The sequence below is a fragment of the Fringilla coelebs genome (genome assembly GCF_963513975.1).
Source record: "Fringilla coelebs genome assembly, chromosome: 13".
NCBI lineage: Eukaryota > Metazoa > Chordata > Aves > Passeriformes > Fringillidae > Fringilla > Fringilla coelebs.
In genome coordinates this window covers 4,971,855-4,997,900 of record NC_140039.1, presented here as the reverse complement: position 1 = coordinate 4,997,900, position 26,046 = coordinate 4,971,855, and the positions used below count along the sequence as shown (strand labels likewise).

General features: G+C 41.7%; 1 protein-coding gene across 4 annotated transcripts in view; it reads left to right on the top strand.

Annotated features, from left to right (window-relative positions):
* The window catches only part of IARS1 (isoleucyl-tRNA synthetase 1), a 94,419-nt gene that overhangs the window by 26,891 nt on the left and 41,482 nt on the right, over positions 1–26,046 (top strand). For all 4 annotated transcript variants that reach the window (XM_084214406.1, XM_084214407.1, XM_084214409.1 and 1 more), the window contains exons 12-17: positions 3,073–3,195; positions 4,612–4,703; positions 9,029–9,127; positions 19,294–19,420; positions 24,142–24,215; positions 25,192–25,386. In XM_084214406.1, the coding sequence (XP_084070532.1) occupies positions 3,073–3,195; positions 4,612–4,703; positions 9,029–9,127; positions 19,294–19,420; positions 24,142–24,215; positions 25,192–25,386 (710 nt within the window). The remainder of the gene's footprint in view (positions 1–3,072; positions 3,196–4,611; positions 4,704–9,028; positions 9,128–19,293; positions 19,421–24,141; positions 24,216–25,191; positions 25,387–26,046) is intronic.

Here is a 26,046-nt window from a genome sequence, read left to right as displayed (position 1 = left end):
TATGTGATTTTTTTAATAAGCCCACTGAGTTTTGTGAAAACAGGAAAAAATATTTTTCTCTCTCTCTCCCCTGGGAAATTAGCAATTATTGTAAGACATTTTTTTTTAGGGAAAAACCTGAGAAAAACAGCTAAATGCTTCACAAAGAAAAAAAAAAACCAAAACACTGTGTGAGGAAAAAGTGCACAGGCATCACAAACAAAACCTTGTAGTCATCAGCTAAGGAGAGGTTTGAGTGGATAATTTTTGGTGCCTGAGTCAGTGGGCTGTGCTGCCTTCACCAGGAAAGTGCGCCGTGTGTGCTGCACTTCAGGCTGCTGCCTTCTTTTTGGGGTGCAGTAATTCAGTTTTGACAGCCCCTGGATTATTTCTGTTCAGAAGAGCTCCCAGAGGTTCTGGTGTAAGCTCAGGATTTCATGATGGCACAGAGGCTCTGTGTAGAATCCTGCTGGTGTTGCTTGTTGGCTTAGCTGAAGGAAGGGAGATGGTTCATGGTAGCAGACAGGGTTGTGTTCCTGGTTAATTGGCTCCTCTGCACCTTCCTGTTGAGGTGAAGGTGATTAGAAAAGGAATAACTGCACCTGGATGGCCAGAGGTGAAAAATAAAGCAGAGTCCTTCACAGCAAGCCTTGAGTCTTGTCTCTGTTCCTTCCTATCAATGTAAGTGAGCCCCTTTGATAAATAAAGTTGGAAAGTCAGGGTTTTATTTACTTATTTATTTAAAACCTTACTTACTGATACATGTTCTCTATTGCTGATAGCTCAGCAATGTATCCTTCTCCAAGAAATTGAAAGTAAAAAATCACTTTCATTTAGTTCCAGATGTAGTTTCATTGTCTTGTGTGATGCCTTTGCCAAATGCAAGCTGCCACACCATAGCAGAGCACTCTATTATTTCAGTTCAAAAGACATCAAAATTAAAGCTCATAGAACAAGACAAACCTGTATTAAAAATGCTGTAAACTCATTGTACCTCCAGATTAACATGGCACTAAAATTCAGCTGCTCAGGCATTTCATCATATGTAGATGTACCTGCAGTCAACTTAAAAAGCTTTAGTAACACTTGAATTTGCATACAAATTTTTAATTTGCAATACTGCTAGTGCCTGCTCAGGCTCTGACACACAAGTTTCATAGATCTGTTACTGATACACTTTTTTTTCAGTACCTGACACTTTGGCAGAAGTGATGTTTGTTTTTGCTAAGGAGGGCTGAAGGTAAACATTTGACTTCCTGTTTCTGTTGTTTTGTTAAAATCTCACATTAAAACAGCTTTTGATTTCTCACAAATGAGCTGTACTTATTAATTTTGTGTATTCCAACTTCTGTGTGTAATCTTTTGAGGGATTTTGAGGTGCAGGAGTGACCACTGTAAACTCCTATCCTGGAAAAACCTGATGCTGATCTTAGCTTTTATTTGAGCTTAGCACTTGTGGATTCTTATATGTGCCTGAATATATTCTTGCCTCGTGGTTAACTGAGGGAAATCTTCATGAAATGAAATGGCAGCTCAGTCTGGAGAGCTTCCCTTGGTGTTCAGGAGCAGGGAGCTGAGTGCAGGCAGGCAGAGCAGCCCAACCTTTGTGTGCCCTGGCTGCAGCAGTGCTGCAGGTGGGGCTGCCCAGGGCAGGCTTTGCTGTGCTGCCTCCTCAGCAGGGCTCTGAGTGTGCCAGGCTTTGTGCTCTGTGCTGGCTGCTGCTTCACAGCCTTGAGCAGCTCCCTGCCAAATCAGGGCTGACATCATCTGGCCTGTGTTCTCAAGCCCAGTGCCTTTGAGGGAAGGCCAGCAGAGAAGGGCTGATCTCAGACCTGCCCTGATGCAGGGGCTGGGTCACAAGGCAGGGGCAGTGATGGTGGGATGCTCTCTGCAGCTGCTGGACAGGGCTGTGCTCTGCTGGGAGTGCTGGGGCTGCAGGGATTTGTTGTTTCTGTGTGTAAGGCTTTGGTCCACGAAGCAGCCAAATTCCCCATCTGTGGATGGATTTCATCCTTGTAAAACACAGCAGGTCTGGCTTGGGGGAGCTGGGAGCCTCAGGGCTGGTGGGGAGAGCTGGAGGGGCTGGATGAGCCACAAAGGACATGGGAGCCCTGCCCTGGCAGCCCAGAGCTGGCTCAGCTGTGTTGGTCAGGGCCAGGGAAGGGGAGTTCAGGGAGCTGGGGAGCACTGGCCTGTGAGATGTGCATTTACACCCAGGCCTTGGGCAGCCTCAGAGGGGGCTGGAGGTGCAGCTCCTGTGAAACAGCTGCTGTGTATCCTGTCAGCCATTGCTGTGACTGGGTGAGATACACATTTAATGTCACTTCAGCCTCGAAGGTCAAATCTGACCCCCTACTTATTTTATTTTAATGTTTTCTCTGATGCCATTTTTGTTCAGTCATGCTCAGGAAACTCTGAAGCAACTTTTTTTTCTTTTTTTTTTTTTTTTTCCCCTTACTGCTACAGGAAATTAAAAATTTAAATGGAAACTGGCCAGGAAAAAAACTATGATGTTGTCCATGTGTGGCTCTTGGTCAGTAGCATTGCCTATGGGCCAAAAATGATTGAGAAATACAGGTTTAAAGGCTTTGGATTGTTAAAACATGCAGAAAATGGGACTGCTTATGCCAGAATTAGATTGATTAAAACAACCTGCTTTCTGAAACATGCCCTGTTGGCTGGAGAGCTGGGCAGATCCAGGCTCTGGCTGGGACAGGAGCAGGATGGAGTGGTTGCAGCTCCTTTGCCAGGCAAGGGTTGCCTGAAGCTGTTCATTCCATGGGTGTGTATGTGCTCAGACACATAAAATACACGTGTCTGACACATAAAATACCCTGATGTGCAGAGAAACACATGCACTTACCCCCTGTACTAGGGGACAGTCTGAAGAAATCATAATTTTCTGCATGAATAAAACTACAGTTCTGTAAAAAGGACTTCCTCGTAAGCATTTGGGATTAGTGAAGGCTGAGTATTTTGCTATTCTTGTCCAGTCATCACATTTTCTGTTCAATATTTCATTTCTGTTTCAAGGGATGGATGGCTTACCCAGTATTTTGTATTCTTACAGCTTGCTGCTTGTCTCTTTTGCAGGATGATTACAGAGTCTGCATGGATTTTAATATCATTCAGAAGGACTCTGTGCCTGTGTGTCCTGTTGATGCATCAGGCTGCTTCACAGCAGAAGTGGCTGACTTTGCTGGGCAGTATGTGAAGGTCAGTGGGCCTGAAATACTTCATTCAAGATACATTTTATATATAGTAGAAGCTTTCTTTTCTTTTGTTTTCAATGTGTAACTGGTATCTGGATAAATTAAAATTTGTTTTAACATTTGCTTAATGTGTCTATTAAGCAGCTGAGAAAAAAGTTGAAATGCAAGTAGTGTTGTGGTGAGAGGGCAAAGGAGAATCCTGTTTGCAGCTGCTCCAGAGAGACTCTCACTCACTCTGAGCTTTTTCCTGACAGAAATGTCATGTCCAGAGTCCCCAGGCACATGTGCAGGGCCTCCCTCACCTCTGGATGACTCTGAATTTCCAGGTGCCATCATGAAGTTTCTCTCAGCCAGTTAATGTAACGTGACCCCCTAGAAGGGAGAAATTCAGTCATTTCCCCGTTTGTGGGCTGTGCTGCAGTGGGGATTTACTTGCCAGCAGATGCAGGAGAATCCCTGGAAAAGGAACCCACAGGAACTCCACATTGCTCCAGACAGAAATCCCCAGCAGGGAGTGCTTCTTAAATTCTGTGTCCTGAGAAAACAAATTGCTTTTAGCCCTGCTGCTCCAGTTTGATAGCAAAGCATGTTCTGTAAACAAATGCAATACAAGATTTTACAGTCTTTTCCAATTAAGTTCAGGATTCAATCAGCTGTCTTTCCTTCCTGCTTTATGTATTAAGGCAAATAAGAGGACACTGGAGGCTCTGTGTTTAGCTTCTTGCTGGTAAAAATCTGGATTTAAGGCTCTTGGAAAATTTTCTTATGATACTGAATTTTTCACTCATGGATATTTGTATATTTTTTCCTTAATGTTGTATTGACACTTGTATGCTCAGTAGATTGTCTTGAATTATCAATATACAGCTTTCACTTCCAGCATAGCATGAAATGCCAGTTAGTTAGGGAGGTACTGTGAAATATGCTTCAAATTCTGAAATTCAGTCACTCTAGAGGAATGTGGTATCAGGAATTTTAAATATTAGGTAAAAAGCACTATGTGATTTCCTGCCACAAAATTAGAAGACTCAGTCATTAGGATATTAAATAAGCAGAGGGTTTCTGGCTTGTATTGGTGCTTCAGAAAATTTAAATTTTACACACAGTTTTGTGTATATGGAAAGAGAGTTAAGGTTATAAAAGGACTGATGCTTTAATTTATAAGTTTCAATTTCTCCATATAGCAGAGACACATTGAAGACAATGTAAATAAACAGGGTTTGGAGAGCAAATAACTTTGCAAATTTGGTGTTTTACAGTGCCCCTGCAGGAGATGTATAAACTTGATAGCAACATTTTGTGTGTGTATGTGTAAGTGCTGGGTTATGCATAGATTTTTTTTAAATTAACTTGAGTATCTGAGACAAATCCTGTGGTAGCTTAGTGAAATGTGCATTCCAAGGCAAATGTGTGTTTTCAGGATGCAGATAAGCACATCATCAGATGGCTGAAGGAGAAGGGCCGGCTGATCCACAGCACCACCTTCCAGCACAGCTACCCCTTCTGCTGGAGGTAAGCTCACACCTGCACCTGCCTTCAGCTCAGCTTCCTAACTGAGAAATTCCTCAGCTTTCTCTCATATTTTCCCCCTCCCTTACTTAATTTTCCTGACAAAACTAAAAGTAACACAAACCGAGATTATTAATTCAGGAGAGCTCCAGTTTTGGTTTAGTCATTAAGAAATTTTCTTTTTTTGCCATAAAACTGATGAATTTAGGTGCAGTGCTGAAATTGAGTTTCTATTTATGATTTCAAATGTGTGTTTTTGTAGTTTGTGTTGCTCATTTCTTGGTCTAGAACTCCTAACTAACCACCTCTTGTAAAAAAGGTTGTTTTTAAACAGCTGAGTGATGAAAAAGGATTTTTTTTATACCCTTTGAATTGTATCCAAATAAGCATATCACAGAAGGTCTTTAGATATTAGTGTCAAAGCTTTGTATGTTTTGAATAAATTGGCTAACATATAGCTCTTTTGAACCTTGTGAGGTGACTTATTTCTTTGAAAGAAGCCCAGTTGTTTAAAATGTGGAAACATCTCCATAGGTGGATGTCTCTGGAGGAAGTCTCCATGTGGAATTCTCCATGCACCTTCAGTATCAGTGAACAAACAAGTTCTGGTTCTGAGGAATACAGGCTAGACAGATTTAATCTAGAAATGAAGCTTGTTTTTATTAGTGTCCTCCCTGGTTTGAAATTTCCACAGTTGCTGTTGTAAAAAATCACCAAACAATATCAAATTAAAAAAAAAAAGAATCTTCAGTAACCTTTTAGTAGAGTATTAAATTCTTATTATGAGAAAAGACACACTTAAATTAAAATATCTAATTTAATTATCTGAAATGGCTTGAAGATTTTAAGTCTTATCTGATGTGTACAGCACCTGTACTGAAATAGCTGTGATAAAAGCTCATCTCTCTGTCTGGCTCTGACTCTGCCAGGTAGAGTGTTTAGCAGGGTACATTTATCTTTAATTTATAGCAAAAATAACCTTTGCTTGCTCTTGAGCAGCAGGATTGGTTTGTTTCTAGCAGCTGCCTGGAGGAAGAAGGGAAATTGCTCTTCAGGTGTTGCGTCCTTGATGATTTGGGACAGTTTTTGAAAAATGGCCGGCCCAAAATCAAGCAAGGGCTTGTGTTTTTCTTGTGCAGCAACTCAAGTATCCAGTCATGGCCTTCTGAGACAAAAGCAGGGATGTAGAAGTGCTGATTCTGTAGAAGATCCTTAATCCTGCCATTCTGTTGACATTTTTGTTGATGGATGATAAGTTGCAGGCAGCACCTAGCAGCAAATTATCCGGTGGGAAGAACTGAACAATGGATTCTACTTGAAAAGCTCATTTCACTGCCATCACAAATCAAACCATAATTGGAATATGCTAAAAGTAGAAGAGTAGTTCTTAACTTTGAACATAGTTATAAGTTATATTGATTAATGGAAGAAAACTTTGCAATCAGACTCTTCTTAATGTACTACTGCTTTTCCCTGAAACCAAGCAGTTGCTGAATCCTTGGGATGTTGAGAAATTTACCTTCTTTTTTTACATATAATGAAATCAGGGTCCTTCTCTGTGTGGTAACTTTCTGGCAACTAAACTTTAAAACATGAAAAACACAACAGGACACAGTAGATAGTTTCCAGTTAGAATTTGTCTTTATTGGAATTGCTGAAAATGGAGGCCATTGGTCAGAACTGGAGATGTTTGTCTGGGTCTGGGCAGCAGTTCAGCAGCTGGGGTGTCCCTCACAGCCTCTGCCTGCCATTCCTTTGGGAACAGTGTTGGGAAGCTCTTCCACTGGCAGATGTGGAGCTTTGACTTTTCCAAGCCAGAGAAGGCAAAGCCAAGAAGCATCTTAATAGCACGGGCTCAATTACTGATCATTTCACTCCTAAATTACAAGAAAATGGAATAGGATCACAATTAATGTGATTTGATTCTTCTGACGTGTTTCTAAAGGATCTGTCTGTAAGGGGAACAAAACTTTTTTCAGCTGGGACAGAGAGGAATGTTTAGGCAGGAACTTTGTGAGCATCAGACTTGGATTTAAGGTCTGTCTGGGTGTTTTTCCCCTTGTGTTGATGGAAAACAAAACCCAGCAGTGAGTATTTCTCATTTGATTTTTCAGTAAAATCCAGCTGAATCTGGATTCCTCAACCTTCTCACCAGTTATGAGGGGCATAAACATGGGAGGTGGCGCTGCTAGGGCAGATTTTATTGTTTTGTTCTCTGCAGTCTCCTGCTGAGGCACTGCTTGGTAGTACAGCCAGAAGAAAAATATTCAGGGAAACTTTGTCCTCTCCCCTTTATTGGTGCCTTGGTGTAGGAGGAACAGAGCCCTGTGGGTGCTTGGAGTGGTTATCAGGTGTTATAACCTCAGTGTTGAGTGGGAATGTTCCCCTGCTGGGCACTTGTCATGGATCTCCCTGCCTGAAGCCACTCTGCCCCTGGACCAGCCAGCCCCACCTGCTGCTCTCTGCTCACAGGGCTGGGCTGCCACCATTGTCCCAACCTTCCTCTTCCAGCATGTTAAGACCATGCGAGAAATTTTCAATATCAATTTTTAATATCAATTTTTTATTCTCCTTGTTTCCAGTTACTCGAGATCTTGTGATCATCATTCTTCAGCACATCTGAAACAAGATACTCAGTGAAATCAAAACACCTTGTAGCTTGGGGAATGCTTTCTTTTTTACTGGGATCTTGCTGCTGTGTGAGCAGTGAACTCAACTGTTCCCATTTTTTAGTTGTTAGGACTTAAATATGTGTAGCAAACCATCAGTAGGTTTGCATTTAATAGCTAGGACACAGCTACATTATTACTACTTTGAGCTTTCACCATTTCCTTTAAGGTTACAGGTACTTTAACACTTAAGCACATGGAAACATACAGGCTGTAGTTAAAATGAAAAGTCTTTTGAAATACAGTGTTAAAAGAAACAATGTGTTTTTTATTGTTGGATGTATTTTTTTATTGTTGGGCTTTGTGCACTGTGAGTTCAGCTTTTAAGGTCTGAACAACCTTTGTTGTGGGTTTTCTTTCTTTTGTGGGTCAGGCAGGTGCACCTTTAGCAAGTGCTGGCACAGTAGCAGTTTTAATTTACATCGTAATCTGCAGTAGTTGGTGGATTTCAAATGTGTTCTTGCTGTGGATATAAGTAAAATGAATTAAACTTTGGCTGTGTGTAGTGCTCACTGCACATGGGAGATAACAGGAGTTTCTCAGGGTCTTTGCTGGTGAATTTTTGTTGTGTATTGCCAAGTTCTGAACCAAAGTGACTTAAACAAAAGTAGTATTTTTCCAAAATGTTTTGTGGGGTAGATTGATGCTAAAGGAGGCTGAGCTCTTTGTCTCAGTGTTGTACCCACAGACCCTATCCCCTAGGGCTCTTCTCCCTCCTCCTCATGGACTAATGGGATGGATGTGAAGGGTTAGAAATGCCTGAGCTCCTGCCAGTGCCCACTCTTGGATCCCAGGATCCTTTAGAAGGATGTGCTGCCTGAACAGTTATTCAAGACCTTAAGCAGTTTTTATGGAACTGATAAATCAGAGACTGGGCTGGGACACTGCAGTCAGATGCTTGGAGATACTGATTTTCCCAAGTAATTTAGGAAATTGCTCAGTCTGTGCTCTGGCCAATTGTGTCTCCATTTCTAAGCAATCCCAAGTTGTGAAACTGCTCTCCTCCCATAAGAATTTCCTTTTATTGCTTATTGAAGTAAGGAATATGTTAAGATATATTTAAAACTTCTTTTATATGCTTATCTGGATTTCTTGCTTTCCCTCTCCTCCTGGAATAGAACTTTCTTCTGGTTAACCCTAGGTGCTGTTACTTCTTTATGATTTGTGATTATTATTTTAAATGCAAGTAGTAAAAGCACAGCATAATGTTCCCTGGCTTTTCAGGCTCATGTACACATAAAAAGTGATGCAGAATGAGCTCATGTGGAAGACTGAAACATGACTCATTTTAATAGTTACTGAAGTTCATCATGTTGTACTAGGTAGGAGCACAAATTTCAAATTCAAGTATCGTTTGAACATTCTCATGGTTGTTCTTGCTATACAAATTCCTTGAATTACTGGGTTTGAAGGCTGTAAAATATTTTTTCAGGACTGGATTTCAAAATAGTAGCTCACATAAGTGTAACAGTTTATGTAATTTAACAAACCAAACAAACCCCAACCTTTAACTGTGATAATATTTCAGCAGCAGTGAACTCAGTCTGTGAAAAGGAGACTGTCATGTGCAAAAATAAATATTAAAGAGCACTTTATAAATAATGTAGCATTTAAAAATGTGTTTGTTTGTTTGTTTGTTTTACTCCCTTCCCTGCACAGGTCAGATACCCCACTGATCTACAAAGCTGTGCCCAGCTGGTTTGTCAGGGTGGAGCACATGGTGGAGAAGCTGCTGGAGAATAACGCCCAGTGCTACTGGTAATGTGTCCTGCAGAAATCTGATTTATTCCTTTCCCTGCACTTGGGGGTCTAGGGGGTGTGTGCTGCAGCTCTCCAAAGCTATTCCCCTGTTCCTATGCTCACTCTGCTTCATATTTCCACTCCTTTTCAGCCAGTGCTGCTGTTCTAAACAATGTTTTATCTCCGTTCTATCAAGGTTGAATATTTCCTAGTAATTTACAGGGAAATACACTACAGGGTCATTAAAAGTTCCCTCCAATCATGACGTGCAAACCTAAACAATTGGGCATGAGAAACTGCAGAGGAGAATCATCCTGCAGAAGCAGAGATGTGCTTCCCAAAAGGCTCCACCTGAGGCAGTAATAGAGGCAGCTTGGGGCTGTGTATATATTGTTCCAGATTAAACTAATTTTTAGACAAGTTGTGGGTTTTTTCATCTAGTTATTATAGATAAGGTCGATTACTTCATCATAGGTGTATTGGAAGAAAAAATCCACACTCACTCTCCCCTCAAACAGCCACAAAAAGCTCAACCCAGCTGCCTTAATTGTTGTAGGTAAACTCAGCTACACAGTTTGTAAAGAAAGAAATTATATTAATGGCAAAAATTAAATCTTGACATGTATATAGGGAGTGTAAAAAATACTTGTGTGAGACTTGTGTAGAAAACAGCAGATGAGCTTTAGATAACAACTTGAATGCTTTATTAAGTGCAGTAAAAGGGGACTGTTGGTGCTGGTGGCCTTTTAGGGAGTCAGTCCTGGGTTTGTGGTGTGTTAGTAACAAAAGGACCTTATCTTCTGCACTTTCATGAGCTGCATTTTTATTTCCCTTCCTGTCATCCATCACTTGTGCCTGGGAGGCCGAGACCTCCCAGTGAGTGAGGAAAACTTGGAGATTACAACCTCATTCAGTCTTTCCTTCTGAAGGCTGCAGGGAGAACTGGGATTCCACCCCTCTCCCACCTCGTCTGCCTCTTGTAAAGAAGGTGACTCAACCTTCAGTGAGCAATTACAGCTTGTGCTGCCTTTTTTTCATGGACAGTAGCTGGCAATTAAATTCTCCATGAGCAGCTTTTGCATAAGTGCTGACGTGGTGCAGGCAGTGTAAATCCTGGGATCTGAGGGAAAAGTCAGTGATCCAGAAGGGAGCCTGCCCAGAAATGCTGCAGCCTGGCTTTGCCAAGCAGCACATGCCCAGTCTGCCTGTGTCAGGAGAGTTTAGAGATTAGTGAGTGCTGTTTTCTGTTTTCCACAGCAGAACATACTGTGATCCTCCTTTGGGGCAAAAATAAGCTGGAGAGGGGGTGAAAGTGTTTGTTCTTAGCTTTAATTAGCTTCCTCAAGATGCTTTCACTGTTGGGATGACAGTAGACCTGCATACTTAATTTTCACATGAGCAGAAGAAAAAATGAAATGATTTTGTTAAGAAGTACTTGAATGGATGGGTTTTGCTTTTCTAGAAGCAGAGCTTCAGGAATAAGCTGCTAAATGACCTCCATTCATCCAGGAGACACTAATTAGTAAGAACTACAGCTCAGTTTGGACCCTGCCTCATGCACATATTTGGGGTTTCAGTGATGCTTTTTGTAAGTGCTGAGTAGTGGGGATACCAGTGGAAGCAAATGTTGGAGCTGCTCTTGCAGAGCAGGCAGTGCCCTCATTTGGCAATTTCCAAAATCCTTGGAATTACAGGAGCCCTTTGTCCTTTAGGCAATTCCTGAGTCTGAACACAATTCCATCATTAAACATAAAACTGATTCCTCAGGACTCCTCTTAGACCACCTCCATGTGGTCTAAAGGATCTTGGGAAGCTTTTTGTTGGGAATGTAGCTACAAGTAGAGATGTATGATCGCAGAATTATTAATAAATAATATGTATTTCCAGTATGTGATTTCATAGTAATTTGAATACTGGGTAATCTTGAAGTTGGCTTTTAAAATCCAGCTTTTATAAAGAATAAGGGAGTGTTTTTGAGGTTTTCTTCTTTGGGCTTGTAGCTTCTGAAGTTGGCATTGAGACTGCTGGCCTTCTGCAGTATTCATTTATTTAAATTTTGGGAACTCCTTCCTTCCCAAAACCTACTTTTTCTGCTTTTGAAGAGACTTGATCTCTGAAAGTGTCACAGGAATAATATGTAGCTTTTAAAAAATTTATTTTTGGACTCTCTGGGGTTTCAGCATGTCCTGAAAATGAGAAAATTTGGGATAAATGCTTTTCAGACTATATTAACCTTTACAAAATGGGTTTGACTGCATTGCTTTTTTTATTCCTACAAATGACTGATAGGTATATTGTCCCTGAAGAATAGCTGCCCTCTTGGTAGATATCCTTTCTGATGAAATAGATTAAACATACTTGGACAAACTTTGCAACCTGATTGCGTTTCTAATTAGTTTTTTAGTGAATTACCCAACTTATAAGGCCACAGTCATTCAGAATTTATTAAAACCAGTAACTCTATTTTCATTTTTCAAAATGAATTTAACTATCACTTCCAATAATGGTTGCATGAGTAATGTGCCAGCATTTTTGTAAAACCAGAAGCCAAGAAACCCTCTCTGCTCTGTTGCATCCTTATTTCAGTCAGACTGGGAATTAACTTGTGTTGGATGTTGATGAAAATGCACAATTGGAACAGTATTTAGGGGGCTGTGCTTCAGCCTTTAATTGAAGCTCCCTTACTTAATGTTCTTTACTGTGTAACTGAGATCTTATTTAAAGAAAATTTAAATTAAAGAGATTCTCTTCTGTTTGGCATTCAGGCACCCACTACTGTTGTATTTGAGATGAAGAGGGGCAGATTTGGCTGCTGTAAAATCCAGACTTTGTCAGATCTTGGCTTTCTATTCTCTTGATAAGGAGAGTTGGATGCAGCACCGAGGTGCTGTCTGGATTTCAGCCTTAATTGTTGTCACCATCATTTTCTCAAATGGTTTGTTGAAAGAGCATTTTTTATGTACCCACAGACTAAACCAGGCCACCTTAGATTATAATTACAATATAGGACTAATTCCTGTCATCAGTGTTCAAAGTTGGTGTAAATTGAAAATTTATAAGTTACTGGAAGCAATAAATCTGTACAATTTCTAATGAGAATTCCAAACTGTTGTAGCTCATCCTTCTGGCAGTGGATGTTATGTTTCCATTCTTGCAGACTGATAGAAAAGACTCTATTTAAATATCAGCTTTGAACTCTTTCTTTTAAACCTCCCTCACTTAAAGTTCTCCTTCAGTAACTCCTGAAACATTGACCTGTAACTGTTGCCAAGTTTCTAATGTTCAAGACATTGTGCAGTTCTGACATTGTTTGCATAAGAAGTGCAGCACTTGGAAGAGTGGAAAAATGAGCATCAGTGGAAGGAAAGCAGTGATGGGAGACAGTCAGGGACTTCAAAGAAGCCAAACCTTTTGTTCTGGCATCTTCTCACCACTGAAGAGCTCGGGTGCTGTAATAAAGAGCTTGATGTATGGTTGAAGGTATTATTTTCCTGATTTCCATCACTTAAGCTGTTAGTTCTTGCTGGAAATGCCACCCACAGCACATTTCTGTGAGTGAAATTAAATTGAGTTTTGTACTGACTCCCTGCAGCTCCTGGGTGAGCCCAGGTGTCTTCTTATGTGTCCATCAAGCACATCAAGCTTTGGAGAAGCTTTTCAACCTGGTCATTTTAATCTTTGACCACAAAAGTGTCTCCCACCTGTGGAAAGGTGAGATGTGATCAGGAATGATGCCTGTTTGTGTCAGAAACCCCGAGGCTGTGCAGGGGAAGGGCTCTGGAGCCCATCCACAGTAGGAAGCAAATATTTATTTTACTGAACTTGTCATTTTTGCTCAGATGAGGAATCTGAGTCTGTAGCAGGGCAACAGAATTTTAAATCATAATGGGATTGTAGAGCAATGGGAGAAAATCAGTGAGTCCTTTTTCCTTCTTTTGCTGCCTTTTTTTTTTGTTTTGTTTTTTAGAAAGTCTCAGGACATTTTCTTTTAGTTTGTTAAAATTAATGCATTTCATCTGAACAGTTTTAAATGTATGCTGTGTGTAGATTTTAAATTTTTTTTTTCTTTAGTATCACCTTGCAGTTGTAACTCTTCTTTTTGAGTCATCAGTCACACTTCTCTTACTGGGCAATTGTGACTACAGATGAGATCCTCCCTCTAGTAGCAATTGTGATGTGTACAGCACCGTGGAGTCACTAGATGGCAACATTTCCCGAGGAAAAATCCGAATTAGTGCCTTTGCCTACAGCAGGAGGTGGAAAAAATTGCTGCAGGGTTAGCCTTGTGTTTGTCTGATTTAGAGAAGGTTTTATTACTGTCTGTTACCAGACATGGCTGAGGATTAGAAGTGAATTTGGAGGCTTGTTCACTGGATTTTGCTGGCTGCTGTTCTGCTGTGCCTTAATTTTGCTGTTTGCTCTCTGAGCCTCTTGTGCAGAGGTTGCTGATGATGCCATGAATGCAGAGGTACCTCTCCAGCCCCACTGAAGGGTCACCTAAAGCTTATTTTTTCCTTCAAGGAAAAGCTTATGAAATAAACCCCCCAAATGCCAGTTCACTAAGCAACTCCAGCACGATTTTTTGGGCAGCTGATGAATCTGTGAGATGAGCAGTGTGTTGAATGTCTGCCCCTGTCACGGGAATGCAAATGTATCGATCCATGTGCATGGAAATGGATCCTGAGCGCTGATGCCCTACAAAAGTACTTTGTGCCAGCAAATGTTAGAGCATTCCCAAGGAAACTGTGCAGAGGGGAAGAAGGTGGAAGCTTCCCTTCTCCCTGCCTTGGGGATTGTTGATAAGCTCAGGAGCTGGAGCAGGGTTAGCAGGGTGCCTGGCTGTGGAAGGGAGGTGCAGCAGGGCTGCCGGGGGGTGTGTGCCAGCCCTGGAGGTCAGGGCTGCGTCCGGCGCGGTGACGGGGCTGCGGCTGCAGCAGCATTGCAGTCACACCAAACGTGGGGGTTGCCATGGGAACCAGGAGAAAAGAGGCAGGAGAAACATTGGGAGATGAAAATGATTGAAAGCACAGCTCAGCTAGCCCCTGTGAGCTGCGCCACAAGCAGAAAAGGCAGCGGTGCAGGCAGCCCAGGCTCTGGGGGCTGTGTGGGGTTGCACCATTGCAGCTCTCCCAGGCTGAGGAGCAGAGCTGCTGCAGTGGAAATTCTGCCTGGCACACACTGACCTTTCCTCCCTTCCCCTCTCTTCCCTCCCACCCTCCCCCCATGTTTAATTAGGTCCATGATATAGATTGGTGCTAATTAAAGTGTCAAAAGGGCATGAATAGTTGCTTATTTTATCTCTTTGAATTAAAAACCATTAAAAATCAATTTGAGGGCATGTTGAAGGAGGCTTGTTATTAGAGTAAATTAACATAATGGAATTTAAGCCTTTGTCTTCTAAGGGTTGGTTAATGTTTAAAAAGAAAGCCAAATTCTACACCTAAAATAAACCCCCCGGTTGGTATGCTAGGAATTTAAATAAATCTGTACAAATTTAGTTAGATGACATAGAATGACTACTTCATCACCTTTGGTGCTGCTGATACAACTCAGCTATCTTCTGCAAGAGTAACTTTCTCTTTTCCGGACTTAAAGCTGATTCCTGATTTCAGGTGGCGCTTAAAAAGTTACCAGCTTGCCAAAGGACAGGGCAGATCTGGGACCATCCTCTCAGAACCAAAGCTGTATTAGAGTTCTTAATCTGGTATTAGGTTCCCTAATTCCCACTGCTTAAGGTAGTATTTTGTTTATCAACTTTACAGTCTTAACTCCTTTAATTAGCAGTTATGAAGTAAATCTTGCCCAATACATAAAGGTGCTGTGGTTATGCAGAGAATATCATGAGAAGAACAACGAACAGTGAGGAAGGTTTAGCCTATCTTTATGTAATATCTGAAACAGCTTTTCATGTTGAGCTGATGATAAAGCACGAGGCTTGTGCAGGGGCAGTGTTTTATTTTGGCAGGGCTGTTTGTGTTTACAGCAGAGGGGGATGGTGCTGCTTTGAGGCAGTTCCTTCATCCCCTGACTGGGGCACAGTGAGGCAGCTCAGAGCACTCCTGAGCTCTCTAAGGGAACAAGGAGCTGGGTTCAGTATTTGCAAGAAATATGCTTCAAAATATATCTACAGAAAAGGAGCAGATGTCTTCATCCTTTTAATAAGTTTCCTTCTGGATTATGTGATAATTTAGAATATTTTTTTATTTGCAGCTGGTACATTTTTCCTCTGGAGACAAGAGTCAGAAAGCAAATTTCTATGTTGAATTGATGCTGTTCCTTGAGTATTTATTGGTGCTGAGAACCCACTGGCTCAGCCTGTGGTAGCTCACTGTCAGCAGACTCAGTTCTGCTCTGGGATTGAAGGTGGTCAATATTTGCTGTTTTCAAATCCATGCTCACATTGCTTATGTGACTGAGTGGCGCATGGACTGAGAAGGCAAAGAAGATGGTTCCTGTTGTAATAAGTTCATAAATGTTGTTAAAAGGCTTTGCTCTTCATGGGTTTTTTTGGCTTGTCAAATGGAATTTTTATTTTAGACGAAGAAAATGAGTAGCTACCAAGAAAGGATGTGGGAGTTGACTGTGCAGAGGACTTAGCAATGCATGAATTAAGCAAAACCCCACATCTGCTTCCAAAATAGGAACAAACAGTCAAAAATGGACACGGAAATTTGCAGCAAATGAATAATTTTCATTATCTCTAAGTTATATGATAGAGTTGGGAAAGTAAGATGGACATGAGCATTCAAACAGGTTGGAATTGATGTACTTTGACTCAGAATCTTTTTAATTTATGATTTGGCAAAACAGTATTTATTCCTTTGTGTTGTGGAGTTCAGTTCCCTGAAGTTTCTAACTGCTGCAGTGTCTGCATGCTGAAGTTTATTTAGTGCCCTGTCCTGGGTGCCAAGAGGAGAAATTGCAATTGTCCCACACTGTTCCACAGCCATGAATCAAGAGCTCCCTGACCTGCTGAGGCAGCAGTCTCCTTAACCTTGCTAAATGTCAGAGAAAGAAGTAGGAAATCCTATCTGTGTCATTTTGCAGAGAAATTTGAAGGTCAAACAAATTGTAGGCCAGTTGGGAAATAAAAAAACCTGTTTCTCACAGCTCAGTTTGAGGAACTGCAGCACCATGGCTTTGGGAGAGATGGGGCTGCTTTGATTTTTCACTTGCAGCCTCGTGGAGCTGTTGGATGCTGGAGCTTGATCCTCTCTGAGGTGTGAAGGTGCCCAGTGCCAGTCCAGGGGCTCTGAACAGGCACAACTGGGCACCCTCTGGTCACAGCCAAGCTCTGTGGTCACCAGCAGGAACCTGAGGTTTGTGCTGTCAGCCTGAAAGGGGTTTGGGATGCACTTGGGGTTAAACATGAAAAACATGTGCACTGCCATATGGGAGAGGGCTTTTCATTTATCTTCCAGCTGCTTTGTGTAGCTGGAAGAGTAAAAAATGCTCCCTCAACTGATACCTGCCTGTGGCAGGATGGTGTCTTTATGAAAATTTAACAGGAGAAATATACCAAGAAAATAGCCAAGAGTAGGATGAAAAGAAACTGAAAAACTATAAGAACACTAACCTGGAATTGGTTTAAATAAAGATCAGGTGTTAAAAACAACATCATTGAGAATACTTTTTTTTCCCAGCCTAATCAAATATTTAAGTAGAAGGTGCCTCTGATTTTATTTTTTTCCCTTGTGGTATGTGGGTATGTGTTAAGCTGAGCTATCTGGAGCTAAATCTACTGAGAATAAGTAAAAGAAATGGGCTCCAGACTGGAAAGGCTGTGCCTGGCGTGGCTGTTCCTGCTGCAGATCCCTCTTGCAGCTTGATCCCAGCTGGAGGCTGTGTCTGCCCTTGGGCAGCACCCATGGGCAGCATCTCTGCAGAGGCAAAACCCAACTGCTTTAAGAAACACTTCCTTGGAGTGATGGGCTCAGGATGGGTTAGATACAGGCTCTTTTTATTTGACTTGATGGCTGTGCCAGTGGTATTCCTGCCTTGTACCTCTAAAGAGCCACAGATCATTGTTGCAAATGTGGTTGGTAGGAGATGAAGTGGTTTGTGTTTCATGTTCCACTGAAAACTGGCAGCAGGGTCAGACAATTTTACCAGAAGAGGTAAATTATATGCTTTCATAGCTCAGAGAGAGAGATCACACCACATACATTTTTGTGGTTAATGTCCACTTTGGGGATAAAATTAATTTTTCAGGCGTGTTTTGAGGAGGCAGAGTTGAAACTCTTAGCATTTTAATGTCATTGGGGGATTGTCTCAGCCTCTAGCTATGTTAAATGGGACTAATAATTTCAGCTAATCAGTGTCTAACAACTTCTGAAAAATGGAAACTAGTTTAGGAGTGATGTAAAGAAGTTTTCCACATTAGTGGAACGTTGGGCAAATGCTAATGAACTTTGTAGAGTTTCCACTTGTGTTTGGAGAGAGGGTCTCCTAAGGTCAGCACAGAAAGTTAATAGTAATGAGTCCCACGCTGAACCAAATTGGGAAAGCCTGTATACATTCTACATTTCAGAGCAGGGCTGCACATGTCATGTGAAACATGAGTCACTCAGTTTGTTTAAAATTTTTTTATATTAGATTTTTGTTCGAGAAGTGTTACAGAAGACAACTCTGCAGCTGAAAGTAACTCCAGAAATAGCGAGGGAAGCTGTGGAACCTCAGGCTGATATTTAGTGAGGCTTTTAAGGGTACTTTTTATCCACTTGAGACAACACTGGCATCAAGAAGCCTTTAGATCTCCACATGGCATCATCATGGGTAAAACTTTTAAAAGAGAGTGGCTTTTATTTTCATCAATAGTTTGCCCTTTTTTTTTTTTTGTTCGCAGTTATTTCATAAATCTCCTGCTACTGGGACAAATCCTACCTCAATGTGTCATATAAATCCATTCTTTTAATTTTTTCCTCTAAAGGAGCCTTTCATCTTTGTTACTCTTGGGACTGATCTGTGATTAAAAATCTTCTCTAAAAAGGAATACTTGACAAGAGGACCAAAAGCTTCAGAAAGAAAAGGTGGAAGAGACCCTGTGTGCTTTGTAGCTTGGCTGCTCCCCCTTTGGAAACGTGGCTCTCCTAATTCAGCTCAGACGTTGGGAAGGGCCTTTCTAGTTAGACTGGAAAAACAAACCCAGCAAAACCTGCCATGGGTTGCTAAAAGCTCAGTTCCAGAGCTGCTTTATTGTTGTGAGCTGCTCATTCACAGCTTCTGTGTGTCTGACACTGTCTTAAGGTTGTTCTTTCTGTGAGTTTCATTTGAATTTGGTCTTTCGAAATGCACCTTTAGGCAGAAGGGGAGCATATTGTTGACTGTGAAACCCATTGTTTTCCATCATCTCCATATAATCATTGGGTAAACAGCTAATTGTTAGTTTTAATTGTGGGAGAAAATGGTTCTAATGGTTCTTATCAATGCACCAAGCCACTTGGCACAACTAGGATCCTCACAGGGCATCGGGTTCTGGCCTTAACCTTTGAGCTCCAAGACACTTTCATACAATAAAAATTTGTCTTCAGCATCCTTCAGTGCCCATTAGTGCTCAAAATGAGGTTTTAGCAAGCACTGATAGGGTTCTGTGGTTGGGGGGCGTTTTGTTTCTTAATTGGGTAATTCAAAGTGAGATGATAAATAGCTTGGAAAGGATGTTTTGTATGATCTATCAACCTGATTAATGTGCATGTACCTGGATGCCCACACATAATCCAAGGTGCCTTTTGATGCTATTGCTCCAGGCTTTTCAATCATGGGAATTTCATTCAACCTCAAAATCAGTGGCTGTTTTTTTTTCTGTATGTAATTTAACAGGAGCGAGCTGATCACCCTTAGCCATAATCCTCCAGTGCTGGACTGTCCTGAGGACTTTGGCCATGGTTTCATCCCTAAGGAATCTATTTTATGTTGCCATGTTTTCCTGAGTTGCTTTATGGTGAAAGGAATCTGGTGTTTGTCACTTCTGCAGCTCACCTGAGATCAGAAGAAGGCCCTGTTGTGTTTTTTGGCAGCGCCTCCTCAGGCCTTGCAGCAACCAGAACTGTAACATGAACGTGCTCCAAGTCAGTCAATGCCAAAATGAACTTCTTGGTGGATAAAATCAAACATCACCAATTCTGACCAGCTTTCTTTGAAGTGGCACCTAGTGACCCGTGGATGCTGTTGTTTTTTTGGCCCAGGGTTCCAGATTTCGTGCGGGAGAAGCGCTTTGGGAACTGGCTGAAGGACGCTCGGGACTGGGCCATCTCCCGGAACCGCTACTGGGGCACCCCCATCCCCCTGTGGGTCAGCGAGGATTTGGAGGAGGTGAGTCAGGAACATGACAGCTTCCAGCTGGCAAAAGCCCTGCCTGTGCTTGTTGTTTGCCTGTTTTGGTGTATCTTTGCCTGCTGCAGCCTGAAGTGCTATTGGCATGTTTGAACAGCGTATCTGTGTGACCCATCTGTGTGTGTGTGATAGGTGATAGATCTGTGCATATTTATGGGTGCATTTCTGTGCCTCTACAGGTATTCCTTGCTTTTGCTTGAGAACTGCAAGCAATTTTTCTTGGTTTTTACATTAACATTAATCTTGTCTTTCTCAGAAGAATTTGCAGTGATGGCAAATCTAAAGGAAATAATAAATGCAGTGAGAAAATGGCAAGGAGGAGATTTTTTTTTTTTCTTGTAACTCCTTTAAGTCTGCTTTTGATATTCTGGTGGTTGGTTAGTCCAAGCCAAATGAGTTTCTGAAGGCATAAAAGCAAGTCCACCACAGCAGAACAGCAAAGATACATATTTGTAGTGCCACAAATGTGAATGTAGCAGACTGTAAAAGTATGAATCTAGTGGAATGATGAAAATGTATAATGGTAGTGCTAGAAATGAGCTTTTTCAAGTTGTAAGGTACCCTGCATTGGTAGCAGAATGCAGAGGGCACGAGTGAGCACTTAAAACAATTTTGATGGTTTTAAAACTCCTTCTGAAAGTAGAATGGGTTTGGGGTTTTTTGTATGGTTTATATATTTTTTTTTTTTTGCACTGGGTTAGTTCCATTAGGCACACGTGAAAAGCCTCCCTCATGCAAGAAGTAGGAAATGGTAATCAGTGTCAGAGTGTGCAGGGAAGGTAAATACTGATGGCAGCACCCCAAGCCTTTATTTTTCTCTCTCTTGATTTGAAAAAGTTTTACTCTTCATTTTAGACCTGAAAGACCTTGAGTAGGAAAACATCTGCTAGAGAAGTATTTTATGATCTTCAACTTGCCATTGCTTAGATGTGCACCATAAACCATTTTTTATTTCCTCTTCAGTGGGAATCTTGGTAGGCAGGGAGATACTGGGAAAGAGAGGGAGCTACTTCTGCAATTAGGATTTAAGTATCTAAGAAAGCCTTGGCATTTGGATTCTACTTGTGCTGTGTGTTTGTAAATTACTGACAAACCAAGTGCTTCTGTCTCTCATGTAACAGTTCAAGTTTAGTTTGAGGACTGACAATTTATACACACTTTCTTCCACATTCATCCAACATTGCTAAGTCCCTTGTTTGATATAACAATTTCTTTTAGGTAATAAAAAGGCTTTCAGTGTTGTGGCTGAGTGTTTCATTCTACAGCTGAAAAGATTGTGTGAAGGTTTCATTACTTCTACTCCTTGCCTCTAATAATATTTCATTTTCTGTCCAGTCTCCCCATATCTGTATTCCTGTGTGTACTGATTTTTTTGCTTTTCTAGGTTTGATTTGTTAGTTTTTAATAACAAAATGATGTCTAACTTGGAAGATTGACCTTTCCTTTGAAACGAGCTGCAAATATTCCTCGGGGCTTGGTGTTCTGAATAATGATGGAAATACCAACAGGTCTATTATTTCTATCCATAGATGTTACACATTTTTTTTGCCCTAGAGTCTCAATACTGTGCTTTAATAGCTGAGTACAGCTTCTGAACTGAGCTAAATTTCAAGTTAAGGTGTTTTCTTTTTGTTTTTTTTTTAATATTCTTTTTTTTGGTGTGTGTGAGATATGGCTTGAAAAAGAAATAGGGCTGGAACTGATGTGGAACTTAGAGCCTAGGTGACATCTGCTCTCTCAGTAATGATATTCCCTCAGAATTCCCTGACTCCAGTGTTACTGCAGCCTGGTGTGGGATTGCACAGCAGCCTCTTCATGTCTTGCTCTCAGAAGAGCACTTTGTTGCATGCAATTATGCTTTGCATATTAAATCCTGGAGAAGTAATAACAATTCCTTATTTAATATACAGTAAGGTGAATTAATTGGTATTAAAGTGAATTTTATTACAGATCAATAACTGGTTTTGCACGGTTTTATTTTAGTTTTCTTTTAGCATAATTATCAAGTAGAGACACATAATAGAAGTTAAATTCTGAAGCTTGTGTTTATTGCCACATTTTTGCAGACAGTTTATCATTTTAAGCTTTCAAATTCCAACGATTTCCTCAGTGGAGGAACACATCTCATTTGGATTAGATAATAAAATTTTTTAATATAACACCCAAGTTGGTAAAGCAGATATGGGCTCATTTTATAGGACTTGCATACAAATTATAGTGTTCAGTATCCAGTGATGATGTGGAGGTTCCCTGATTATTTCCTGGCTTGTCACCCATGGTAACCCTGCCCTGGGCTGGGTGCCCTCAGTCTGGGCAGCAGAAGGAGAGGGCTCTGCCTCTGCTCTCCTGAGGGTGGGGGAACCTCTCCAGCTGCATTTCTGGGCCACTTCTGGCTGACTGTAGCTGTTGTTTCTTCTCCTGTTGAATATTCATGAGATGCTTTCTGGAGACCCCAGACATCTCTCTGACCCACTCCTTTCTGTGGGCACTCCTTCCTCCTCAGCTGTGGTCCTGGGCAGAGCTGAAATGGCAAACCCACAAAAAACAAACCTTTTTCTCTAGCAGGGACTGCAGGGCTCTGCCACAGGAACGTTGAGATCCATGGCTGCTGCTGGATGGATCTGTGCTGCTGTGGACAGGGATAATCCTGGATCTGGTGTTCCTTTTGTTAGCAGGGGTTAACCTTGACCTGTGGGTTCACCTTACATCTTGGAGGTGCTGACACAGCCCATCTGCTGCAGCCTGAGCTGCTGCTGGGTGCTGGTGGAGCTGCTTTTGTAGCTGATGTGAACCATGAAATGGAGGAGGAGCGAATGCCTGGTGGGCAGAGGAGAGGGCCAGGCTGTTGGGGCAGCCCTGGCTCCTGAAGGGATGGATCCAGAGCAGGAGCTTTAATTGGAGCATCAGCCTGTGTGTGCTCCTTGCAGGAACCAGGGGGTGGGCCTAATGAGGGATGGAATTTGATTAGCATCTTTTGCTGCTTTCTCCTCTTGCCTTTCAGTATCTAATGAGCTCCCCTTGGGACAGAGGAGCTCCTTCCTTCTGCCTTGGACAGAGGCAGTCTTACTCAGTGGGGGAGATCTCTGTTACTCTGGGGGTTGGAGGATTTTTCATTTCTTCCATGAGTGATTTCTGGGTGCAGTTCTGCATCAATATTTAGAATTTTGCTTTAGAATTGAAGCACTTGTTCAAAAAGCACCTAATAATGAACAGCTTTTCTCCCAGAGCTTAGTGTGAAAATATAGTCAAATACAAAGGCTACTGAAGGTGAGGTAAGTGGTGTATCCAAGGGCATTTTTTTACCCATTTCTCTATTAATACCTTTTCTTCCTCCAACAGTGCTGAACTAAGCACCTGCTGCTGCTCACTTGAGCCTCTGTGTTTACTTACGGGGCCACATGAGTGAAGAACAGGCCTGGGTTAAAAATAGTTTGTTGATGAAGATGTATTTTTACCTGGAATCAATCCCCTGGTGTAGTTTGTGTGCATTCTGCAGCCTCTTGTACCTGGCTAGTGGAATCATTGTCCTGCCTCATTTCCTACAGAAAAAAAAGACAGATAAGCAATGAAAAACATCACATTTCCAAAGCAGTTTAACAATAGCAAATGGTGATAAGTAATGCAGATCAGCTCTTGAATCACACTGGGAAAATCATGTCTTAAAACCCAAATCAGACTGAGTTTCTGTCTTTTCTGTAATTCATGACAATTTTTTGGAATTAAACACACCAAAACCTTTCAGTTAGTCACAATTTCCATGTGTATACATATGCATATGTTTAAGACTAGCTAAAGGAATTGAGCAGTGCTCTGATTTTTTGTATCTTAAGAACAACTTCCAAAGTTATTTCATGTGAAAAACGTCTGGCCTATTTACAGCTTCTTTATGGTGCTACATTTAACTCCTTCCCTGTCAGAGCTGTCAGACCCTGGGGTTTTTCTGTTGCAATTCCAAATGGGAAGGATGGCATGTGGGACAGCATCTCCAGAACCCAGGCCTGTACTGCAGCTTGTGGCTCATGAGTCCTGCCAGATGAGAGAGGCCACAGGGCTCTGGGAGGGCTCCATTTGAATAAAACCTAAAGCAAAGAAAGCTTTGCCTTCCTGCTTTCTCATACAGTTTTTCAGAATCATTGTTTCATGATCTCAGTGCAAGTCTGGTGTGGAAATCAGCATTCTTCTTAATAGCATGTTGGTGCAACAAAACCAAGAAAAATCTTTCCTAGCAACCCCTTTGCATCTGTGATGCTTTCTTCACTTGAAATAAAAAGCCTTTAACATGAACAGTTTTGTCTACCTGGGATGGAGCCCTTATGGATAACGAGCTGCTTACTTTAGGGGAGGAACCTGGGATCTGAAATTCCTATTTGTGTAAAAGTCAGTCATTGAATTTTCAGAGGGTTTTGGTTGTGTCTGGTTTGGAGAAGCCCACCCCAGTCCCACATTTTTTGATAACCTGTCATGATGCTGCTGCTTCCAAGTCTCCAGTTCCTGTAACATGAATTGTATTAAATCATTAAATTAATGTCTTTAACATCATTTGAAAAAGGAGACCCTTGTACAAAATTTGTATTGTTTTTTTTTTCCAGCTCTGTTAGCTGCTACAAGAGATATTGCAAGTCTCCTGCCTGATATTAAAAAAAAATAAATTGGCTGCTGCGTACAAATAACTGGCTACATTTCTGTTATTTCTCCTACAGGTGGTTTGTGTTGGTTCAATGGCAGAACTGGAGGAGCTGACTGGAGTGAAAGTGACAGATCTGCATCGAGAAAGGTGGGTCACAGAGACTCTCCACTGGGTGTTGGAAATAGATAAGCAGACATAAAAAAACCTTGGTTTTTTTTTGCCCAAACCCTGGGAAACAGATTTAGGGAATAGAAAAGTTGTAACAGGACTTGTGATTGAGACATATAAATCTTTTAATTGCAAGAGCCAATCATCTTATTATCCATCTATAGCACTTAATCTGCATGAAATTAAACTCTGGTGAAATGAGACACCAAATGCACTTCTCTGGGCTCAGGGAAATCAAGTCAGGTTAGGACATCATTGAGCATTTTATTCTTCAGAGGATGTGTTCATGTGACCAAGAGCTATTTTCCTTTACTGATTCACTTTAAATTAAATGTTAGATCACTTCTGTTCAATAGACATAGGAAAGAATATGTCTGAGGGAGAATATTATTTAATTCAGATTTTCTTTCTTATAAGACTTCTGGTAGTGTTGAATTTTCAGGCAATCCCGACATGGGAAGAGATGAGAATCTTGACTCCATGTTTTAGAAGGCTGACTTATTATTTTATGATATATATTATATTAAAAGAAAATGATATATTAAAACTATGCTAAAGAATAGAAAAAAGGATTTTGCCAGAAAGCTAGCGAGGGAAAAGAATGGAATGATAATAAAAAATCGAGTCACTGACCAGAGAGTCTGAGACAGCTGGACTGCGATTGGCCATTAATTAGAAACAACCACATGACACCAATCAGAGATGCACCTGTTGCATTCTACAGTAGCAGATAATTATCGTTTACATTTGTTCCTGAGGCCTCTCAGCTTCTCAGGAGAAAAAATCCTAACGAAAGGATTTTTCATAAAACATGTCCGTGACATGGTAGCAATGGCAACCCAGAGACACATAGTCCACCTGAATCAAAGATGATTGAATCCTTCTGTTAGGGTAGAATAAACCTTTAGCATTTGAGAGCGGGTTTTTAAGGGTGGGCTGTGTGTCCCGTTTGCAGCATCGACGGGCTGCGCATCCCGTCGCGCTGCGGGAAGGGCGCGCTGCGCCGCGTGCCCGAGGTGTTCGACTGCTGGTTCGAGAGCGGCAGCATGCCCTACGCGCAGGTGCACTACCCCTTCGAGAGCAGGAGGGAGCTCGAGGACGCCTTCCCCGCCGACTTCATCGCCGAGGGCATCGACCAGACACGAGGATGGTGAGCCTTGCCATTTATCAGCTCGGGTGCTCTCGGGACTCCAGCTGGTCAGGGTTAGAAAGTCTCTTTTCCCAGCCTTCTTTCTTCTCAAAGGAGTCAGAGCTCTTCAGTTCTCGGTCTCAAGGTTGTTTATTGTTCCTTATCTGTAAAATTCTTTCTCCTGCTCAGCAGGACACTCTGAGGCACTCTGCCTGCCCCTGGGGTGGTGTTATCTTTTTATACTAAAAGCTATGTGTACAATATTTGCGATTACTTCCCAATATCTATCACCTATATTAGACACCAATCTGAAAGTGCCAGCATCACAGCAGAAGATGGAGGCCAAGAAGAAAAAGGAGAAAGGCTGGACACGCCCAGATTCCTCCATCTTGCCCCTGAACCCCCATTCTAAAAACCCCAAAAATCTATTTTTTACCCCGTGATAAATTCACTATCGTTCTGCTTAAACTGTCGTGGCTTGCAGATCTTCATATAAAGTTGGTCATTTGCTCCATGGGTCATAATCAAAACCACAGGCACCCTGGGCTCTGTGCCAGGGTCTCTGAGCCCCCTGGCAGGGCTCTGGGCTGCTCAGGACAGACAGAGGGATGTCCTGAATTCCAGCAAGGTGGCTTGCTTTGAAAAGACAGGTGGCTGCTAAGGAAGGCAGGAGCCTTCCCT